The sequence below is a fragment of the Gracilinanus agilis genome, chromosome 2, assembly GCF_016433145.1.
Source record: "Gracilinanus agilis isolate LMUSP501 chromosome 2, AgileGrace, whole genome shotgun sequence".
In the NCBI taxonomy this organism is placed as follows: domain Eukaryota; kingdom Metazoa; phylum Chordata; class Mammalia; order Didelphimorphia; family Didelphidae; genus Gracilinanus; species Gracilinanus agilis.
The window spans coordinates 238,868,671-238,877,619 of record NC_058131.1 but is presented as its reverse complement, the minus strand read 5'-3'; the positions used below and the strand labels follow the sequence as shown (position 1 = coordinate 238,877,619).

General features: G+C 46.8%; 1 protein-coding gene across 1 annotated transcript in view; it reads right to left on the bottom strand.

Annotated features, from left to right (window-relative positions):
- Window positions 1–2,003: 2,003 nt before the first annotated feature.
- CAMK2B (calcium/calmodulin dependent protein kinase II beta) overlaps window positions 2,004–8,949 on the bottom strand; it is a 266,998-nt gene continuing 260,052 nt past the window's right edge. Inside the window, exons 20-23 of the mRNA XM_044659614.1 lie at window positions 5,581–5,656; window positions 5,098–5,192; window positions 4,558–4,792; window positions 2,004–2,234 (exon numbers count right to left, since the gene is read on the bottom strand). Coding sequence (XP_044515549.1) covers window positions 4,560–4,792; window positions 5,098–5,192; window positions 5,581–5,656 — 404 coding nt within the window. The 3' untranslated portion in view covers window positions 2,004–2,234; window positions 4,558–4,559. The remainder of the gene's footprint in view (window positions 2,235–4,557; window positions 4,793–5,097; window positions 5,193–5,580; window positions 5,657–8,949) is intronic.

Below are 8,949 nucleotides of genomic sequence, written 5' to 3'. Positions count from 1 at the left end.
CAATCTATAAAGCACAAGCAGGAGCCTTGACTTTTCCATCCAAAAACAGCCACTCTGTAAACCACAACCATGGACCAGAGAAAACCAGTGACAGGGCTCAATTTGGCTCTGTTTTTTCAGATCCCAGGAAAACAGGGGGATCCCCTGTTCTTTCCTGACTTGCCCTTTTTCTCCAGGGGAATTCCCCAACAACCTCGCCAGGCACTTGCAGAAATCCTTACTGCTCTACTGGATAGAGTTGGAGGAAGTAATCGTTTGGTCTCAACTGTCTCCAGTTGCCAGTGGGATTAACCCCATTTCCAATTTGCAGAATTCCCTCCTCCTCTCTCACCTTCAGTAAAGAAGATGGGCTGGAGACTAGCCCTGTTTTCCCATAGATTTCTTCCATCCCACAATGCCAGAAGCCCCTCCACAGGAAAGCACACGCACACTAGCCCTGGGTAGTCTTCCACAATCCCTGATTCCCCCAGATGGGGAAAGAATGAACACAAAGGGGACTAACAGCCTCTTTACCCCCATTTGGGGGGCTGGACTAATAGGAGGAAGAAAGGCTAATCTTTTTTAGCTGTCCAATCTTATCCTGATAGGAGGAGAGAGAGCCTGAACTAGCCCATTAGAGGGCCAGAGTGAATCAAAGGAGATACTAAGCCCTAAGAAGCAGGTTTTCTCTAGGCCAAATTCAGGAGAGCCACCACAAAGCTATCAATACATTCACTGTCTACTGTGCAGAGACCAACCAGACACAGGGAAGAGGCAGGAGTTGCTTTCGGTATTCACCAAGGCAAGAAGAAAGATTCTTTCCCGAGGACCCAAAGCCCTCATTTTCTATCGCTGGTTATTTGAGTGTCCTGGCTCCTGAACTGTCTGTCAGTTTTGGGGGTCAAGATCCTGGTTAAACCGAAGAGGTTACAGAGGCCCTGGGGGCCCAGCCCAGGGTCTGCTGACTATTCTGGTGGCTGTGCTTCCCATAGGTGAAGCTGTTAGGGCTCAGGAAAGGAAACGAGAGTTGGTAGGAGATGATGCTTTGTCTCCAGAAGTTAGGGGTCCCCCTTCTGCAAGGCTAAGCATATTCTCTTGGGCACTTGGGAGCTGGTTGGCCCAGGTTCCCCCCACTCCTGGGCGTGCCAACACCTATGAAATCTGGGTCCCAAAGGACCAGGGTTCTCTTACCACTGAATGTCCTTGTTCCCCATCTCTTTCCCCTCTCCCAACCATGCCCCTCAGCACTCTTCACAATCCTCACCCAGAGCTGCTCGCCCTTCATGCCATCACCAGCCTTCAAGGCTTCAGAGTAAGAGACGAGGCCAACATGGCACATGGAGGTTCTTGACACAGGCCCTTTAGTTGAGGGGGATGACAAGAGCAGAGGATGTCCCATAGCGTGGGTGCCGGGATCTCGGCCCATCCTGAGTCTGGGAGCCCAGAGTCACTTTCCAACAGCATCAGACACGGGGCTGACCAGCACTCTGCCTGGCACAGAAGGGACAGAGCTCAAGGACGCCTCTTCCCTCCTTGACCAAAGAAAGAATGTTGGGTGGAAGGAAGGAAGGAGTGATAGCAACCCACAGGCACAACTAGAGGAAAAGGCAAAGGAAAACCTGGAGCCGGCAGCCCCACGTCCCTGAAAAGACAAACGGTAACAGCTCACGACGGCCACGTGCAAGTACACCACTGGCAAAGGCCCATGCGTTGGCAGAGAGAATGCAAAATACCTTAGTTGGTTTTTTTTTTTTTGTGGGTTTTTTTTTTTTTCATCTAACAAACTAACACCGTTCAACACTGGGGTCAACAGAAGGGGTGGAGCCTTGTGGACATTTTCATTGCAACACCTGGTCACCCAAGACAGCCGAGGAACAGACGGACAGACACACATGGAGCTGTGGACGGGAGGAGCAGCTGGTTGGTTTTGAAGCCCCACAAACGCCAGTGATTTTTACAGCTTTTTTTTTTCTTGGTTTTGTTTTTTTGTGTTTTTGTGGTATTTTTTTTCCTCATTTCATTGGTTGCTTTTTGTTGTTGTAGTCGTTGCCGGTTGTTTGTTTGTTTGTATGTTTGTTTGTTTTTTAAAAAGAAATCACATCTGGTCTTGTTTTCTGCAGACACAGGCACCAGGGGAGGGAGGGACGAGGCAGACACGAGCATGCTGACGCGGCGGGCGCTACCACCCAGCGAGTGGCGGCTCCGCTCCAATCACCGTCTCCGTCAGGATGAAACCACAAAAGGATGGGCTGGTTCTGAAACACAAGGTGGGCCCTGTCACTAACGCCCTGTGCTTGGGGGCTAGACCCATGAGGTGTGCATTTTAAGCAGAGGACTGAGTTGGAGGGCTTCAGAAACAGTAGAAGCATGGGGTATTTGGGAAGGACAAAAGGAATTGAATAATCATTTCCAATACTGTACTTTCTTTTCTTTTCTTTCCTTTTCTTTTTTTTTTTCAAAGTACTTCTGTCTTAGAAATGATCGGTTCCAAGGCAGAAAAGCAGCAAGAACTAGGAAATAGGGGTCAAATGACTTACCTAGGGTCATACAGCTAGGAAGTATCTGAGACCAGATTTGAACCCAGATCCTCCCCAAGCCAGGGTCTGGCACTTTATCTACATAAAGGCTCCAAATCCCTTAAAACTCTGACTAGGGTCCGATTTGCTCTCTCTCTCTTTCTTGGTACTTTTGTTAGCATCCCCATTGATTCAATTATTGTCTCTATGTAAACGACTCAGAAAAAAGAATCCAGCCCTAATACCTTTCCTGAATATCAGTTCTGCATTACCAGCCACCTATTTAGATGTCCCACAGCTCTCTCAAACTCACTGCGTCCCCAACAGAACTCTTCTTCTCCAACATTCCTCCAAACTTTTCTATTTCTGTCAAGGATACCATCATCTTAATTCTTCTCTCTCCTTCACCTCACGTGTTGTCATCTGCCTCTCCCAAAGCTTTTGTATGTCTCTCTGATCAACTCTATTAAACAAACAAAACAAATTATCTTAAGCCCTTCCTATGTGCAAGGCACTGTGTTAGGGGACAGGCTATAGAGACAAAACCAAAATGGTCTTTGCTCGCCAGCTTTGCCTTAGTTTATGTCCTACATCTCCATATCAGATTCCCTTCTCTTTGATCATGCAGCTATAAACTTGTTCAGGTCCTCACACCTCTTGCCTGGACTACTGTCATACCCTCCTCAGTGGTCTCTTTCTTCATCCAGCAGTCCTCTACATCTACTGAAAAGAGACATCAGCAACAAGATGGTGGAATGAGCCATCTTTCCTGGATGCCCTGGAATTGTGAAGCCCCTGGACCTGGAATTGTGAAGATCCCTCCTCCTGAGCTCAAATCTGACTCCGGGCACTTAATAGCTGTGTGGCCCTGGGAAAATCATCTACGCCTGTTTGCCTCAGTTTCCTCAGCTGTCAAATGAGCTGGAGACGAAAATAGCAAACTATCCCAGTATCTTTGCCAAGAAAACCTCAAATGGGGTCACTAAGAGTTGACACAAATGAAACAACTGAACAATAACAAAATGCAGAGCTGACCACATCACTTTTCTATTGAAAAATCTTTGGTGGTTCTCTGTTGCCTCCAGAATCAATACCAAATCCTCAGGTTGGTGGTGAAAGCCTTATACAACTTGGTCCCCATCTGTCTTTCTGATCTTGCTTTCTTTTTTTATTATTTATTATTATTTTTTATTATTCCTTTTTCCAATTAAGCTGTTCTATATGCTATTTTCTTTGTATCACATTCCATTTTGGGGGCAGCTACAGGTTGGTGCAACAGACAAAATACTAGAGTTGGAATCAGGAAAGCCTGAATCCAAATCCTGTCTCAGCTACTCGTTCATTGTGTGACCCTGGGCAAGTTGCCAAACTGCTCTTGATCATATTTTCCACATCTGTAAAAGAGGGATGACCACAATACCCAACTCCCAGGTTTGCTATGTGAGGATCGAGTGAGTGTAGCACTTTGCCAGCCTTAAGATACTCTACAAATGCTTTTTGGGGTGGTGATGGCTATTCCCCTTCACACGGCTGGTCCCTCACATCTGGAATGTCATTCTTTCTCATCTCTGCTTTTTAGAACTCCTGGCTTTTTTCAAGGCTTAGTTGTGCAATGACTTCTCGCATGAGGCCTTTCCTGGTTGTCCTACTTGTTAGGCTCCCTCTCTTCCTGGAAATGAATTTTTATTGGGGTCACTTTGGAGGTAGCAAAATGCACTATAAAGAGCCCTAACTCTGGAGTTAGAGGACCAGGACCTAAATTCCACTTCTAGTGGTCCCTTGGGCAAATCGCAAGTCTGTTTCCTTATTTGTAAATGGAGAATTTGGACTCAATGGCCTCTGAGGTACCTTCCAGATCTAGACTGACGATCCCCAAACCACCAGGATTCTGGGGGTAGCAGACCAGTTCACCAGAGAGAAGTAAACAGTGAGGCACTTCTTGCTCCACTCCATGTACCCCATTCTGGGTTCTTATGGTCTATAGGAGCAAGACCTCATCCTTGGGCATCTGGGTCATGTGAGCGGGAGTGGGTGGCACAGTGGGATGGGGTGGGATGCTCACCTTCACTGCAGCGGGGCCACAGGTGCACCTGAACAGTGGAAGTGGACATTCTGCCACTTGCCATCACGGCGGTGCCAGACGCGGGTCTCCTCTGACTGGCTGGTGCGGGGTCGGCCCTGCCCATCAATGTACTGCGTGAGACGGATGTAGGCGATACAGGCAGCGTCCTCACCGATAACATGCACGTGAGGGTTCAGGATGGTGGTGTGGATAGGTTTGCTGTTCTTGGCTAGCACTGAGGAGGGGGAAGAGAAGGCAGGAGAGCTTACAGTGTAAAAAGAGACCCTCTTGAAGCTTCCCACCCTTCCCTCCAACCTGGGAGCAGAGACACCTGGGGCCATGGGGGAAATGGGTACCCCAGAGAAGGGACTCTGGAAAGGCAGCTCAGCTTTGGGTTGGAGATTTCTCACTTCCATCCATCAGGGCACCTTTACTTGCTGTTCCACCCCTCCTCTTCCAGGCACCCTCTTCCAGGGCATTCCCCCACTCAAGTCTACTTGGCTAGCTTACTCCTTCGATCCCAGGACCAGGCTCACTTACAGTTCTCAAAGTAGAATCTGTGGAAGTCCATCCCTTCTACGAGGTTGCCAAGAGCTTCAGGCTCAAATGAGGTCAGGCCTGGGTCACAGATTTTCCTGCAGAGCAGATACTAAATGAGATGGATGTGTCAAAGGGAGGGGGACAATGTCTTAATCCTCTCCTCATACCTAGACCTATCTCAGGGCATCATTACCTATAAACCACTGGGAAAACTGCACTGGGGAACTATGATAGGCTATTGATACTTTGCTTTTATCCCTGCCCAGCTGTGTTTTTTTTAACATTCTATGTGCTAACATGTTTGGGAAGCAACGACTGAGAACTTTTGACACTCCAGGACTCCGTACCCCATAAGCTCTCATTGCCAATCATCCACAGTGTGCATCCCATTTCCAAGTATAGTAACTACATTTTCTCCCACAAAAAATCAGGTTTTCCCTCCCTCCAGCCCAGACTGGTCTGAAATCCCACGCTATTACTCACGCATAGGCCTCAAAGTCCCCGTTATTGACGGCCTCTATCAGCTGCTCTGTGATCTTGATGATTTCTTGCTTGCGAGCTGGAGGAGAAGACACAGTCAAGCTTGCCCTGTGAGGGTCCAGTCCCCCAGGGTGGGCCCACCAGTTCAAAGTGGATAGTCAGGTGCCAAGATGTCTGCCTTCTCAAGCATCAAGGCCTTGATGACTTTTATTGATCAAGACCTCTCTCCCACTTGGTTCCCCTCCACGTCCCATCTCCATCGCTAACAGGATTCCATTCTTAACCACATGAAGCTCAGTAATTACCGCTGAAGTCCATCTAGGGAACCTGCCCCCAGCTTAGATTTCTCCCAATCCTGGCCTACTTGAGGTCAAGATCACCAGTGCCAATCCCACTCAAGCTGATATAATATATTCAGATGCAGGAGATGGAACATTTCAGGGGGAAAACTGCCTAGATGGGATAAGAGGAAGTGCCACAGATTCAATAAAATCAATCCAATGATTAAGGATGTACTCTGTATAAGGTCCTGCAAAAATGACCATCCCTGCCCTCAAAGAGCTTACATTCTATTGGGGGACCAGCACACACCCTGCTAAGTAAATAGATGGTAGGGTTTTTAGGGGCTTGTAGTGGGGCACAACAAAAGAGGAAAGCAGAATTTAGCAATGTTGGGGGAAGGAAAGGTCATATTTAGTTGGGACAATCAAGAGAGGACATAGCACTTGGGCTGAGCCTAGAACCCTAGAATCAGACATGGAAGGACCTACAGAGGCCACATAAGCCAGGGATTCCTAAACTTTTTTGTGTCCTATGGACTGCCCCAACCCTGGCAGTCTAATGGAGCCTAAAGACCCTTTTTCAGAATAATGTTTTTAAATAATAGAAATTTCAGTTAGAGGTTATTGAGAAAAAAGAGATTATTTCCCACCCAAGTTTATGGATTCCCTGAGGTATATCTGTGGTCCCCTTGGATCCAGCAAATTTCAAGGAGGAAGCAGAGGTCCATGGGGGATGTCCTTTACCTAAAATAACCCAAGTAATAGGATTCATTGGGATTTGAATCCAAGTCCTTGACTCCAAAGCTCTTTACACTGTACTAGCCAGCTTGACTTGGCTCTCATTTTGAGAGATGAAAGTGAGGAGGGAATTTTTCTGCATTTAATATGCATATACTTATAAATGCATATGATGTCTCCACTGCTAGTGTACAGTTAGAGAATTTTGTTCTTTTTGAACCATGTTCCCCAGAATTCCTTTCTGTATTACCCAGCATCCTTTTCCTTTCTGTTTACATAGCTGCTTAAGTTGTTTGTTTATAAGTTCTGAAACTCCTCCCTCTGGCTCTCTTCTCTCACCACTGTGCTGGGTTAGTTAGTTGTTTGGTTTTTTTTTGCTTTAGGTATTATTAATAAACTTTATAAAATACAATACTTAGTTATTATATATTAATTTTAATCCTTACACTAGTCAGCTTGTTGAGAGGGATGCTTTTATTCTTTGCATCTGTTTTCCTGTCCCCTGGCATGTAGCAGGTACCTGAGAAAGTATTTGTTGCTTGTTGACTGACTAAAAGATTTGCTTAAGATCACAGAGAAAGTAGGCACCAGAGGTAAAATTTGAACCCAGGACCCCAAACTCCAGAACCAATGTTCATTCCATTGTATCAGGTTACCCTCCTTCTTTCTCCCTCCCCTCAGGCCAACCTGATTTAGATTCTGTTTCACCTGCATCTTAGCTGGGACATTCAAAAGAGTCAGGGTGGGAGGGAAGGAGAGGGCATTTCAGTTAACAGACTGCACATCCTTCCTGACCTCCTGCCATGCCAGGCCCTTCCCAGAGCTTCTGCCCCTGTCCACTGGCAGAACAGCCCTGAGCATAGGCTTGTGAAAATATAAAGCTCCGAGGAAGAAACTGTGCCACTTGTGGGTGCCCGGCTCTAAGCCGCTGCCTTGTGAATTATGCAGAGAGAGCCTGCTGGGCACCCAGCCAGCAGGTAACCAGGGCTTGGAAACGGGCCCCAGAGTGTCCAACTTATGGTGACAGCTCAATGTCTGGGAGCATAGGCCAACCCTGCCATACTCTTGTGCTGGGCACCTGCCATCCCCTTGCCAAGGCCACTCCTTCCTGGGCAACAGCAGGGGCTTCCAGAGCTGGTGCTGGCCACTGGTTTTGATCTCTAGGTCAGCACAAATACCTTTCTGAGAGTCAAATAATTATAGTGATTCTGTGTGTGTGTGCGTGTGCATGTGTGTGCATGTGTGTGTGACACATTTGTAAGAAAGCATGGCTGATCTTGCAGCTATTTGAGAGAGAAGGCATTTCAAATGAGAGTCCCTACACATGAGTCTGAGTCAGAATAAGAATGGGTGTGTGTGTGTGTGTGTGTGTGTGTGTGTGTGTGTGTGTGTACACATGCATGTACTTAGAAAATCACACAAGAACATCAGAAGGATCTCAACAGAGCAATATGTTCCGTGATGAGAAGCCCCAACAATGGCCCCACAACCACCAAGTGCTCATTTGGCCTCTTCAAGGACTTTCAATGAAGAGGGAGCCCATTCCCCTTAGCAGGGGTCGGCAACGTATGGCTCTCGAGCCATATCTGGCTCTTTTGAGGGCCAGATATGGCTCTTTCTGCAGGAGCCATAAAGTCAATTTTTTTTCAGGCGCTGTTACAGGAGCGCACTGTGAGCACTGTACGGCTCTCACAAAATTACATTTTAAAAAATGTGGCGTTTATGGCTCTCATGGCCAAAGAGGTTGCTGACCCCTGCCCTTAGGAATAGCTTTAATGCTTAGAAAGGTTTTTCTGACACTGATCTCTGATCCCCAACCTCCTTCTGAGTCCAGACCATCCAGCCCCTACAGATAGAAGTTTCTGACTTGTTCTTTAGCATGGCTGACATTATGATAAAGGAATTTGTTTTTCTGGAAAATTCACAAAGAAAAGAAATTCAGGCAAATCACTCACATATTATTTTAAGTCACAAAATATATTTTGTTTTTCCCCCACCTCTTACATGATCTACTGACTCCTGGGAAGGTAATCAGCTAACAAAATCATGTTTGCCAAAAAAAAAAAAGGAAGAAAACAACTCAATAAAGATCAGCCACTCTAACTTTCTCATTTTACAGATGATTCTAGAGAAGGAAAGTGACTCTCCCCCAAGGTCACATGGCTAGACATATCTATCTTGAGTCTATATGGGAAGGAAGAAGAAAGAAAGAGAGGAAAGAAGGAAGAGAGGGAAGGAGGGAGGGAGGGAAGGAGGGAGGGAGGAAGGAAGGAAGGAAGGAAGGAAGGAAGGAAGGAAGGAAGGAAGGAAGGGAAGGGAAGGAGGGAGGAAGGAAGGAAGGAAGGAAGGAAGG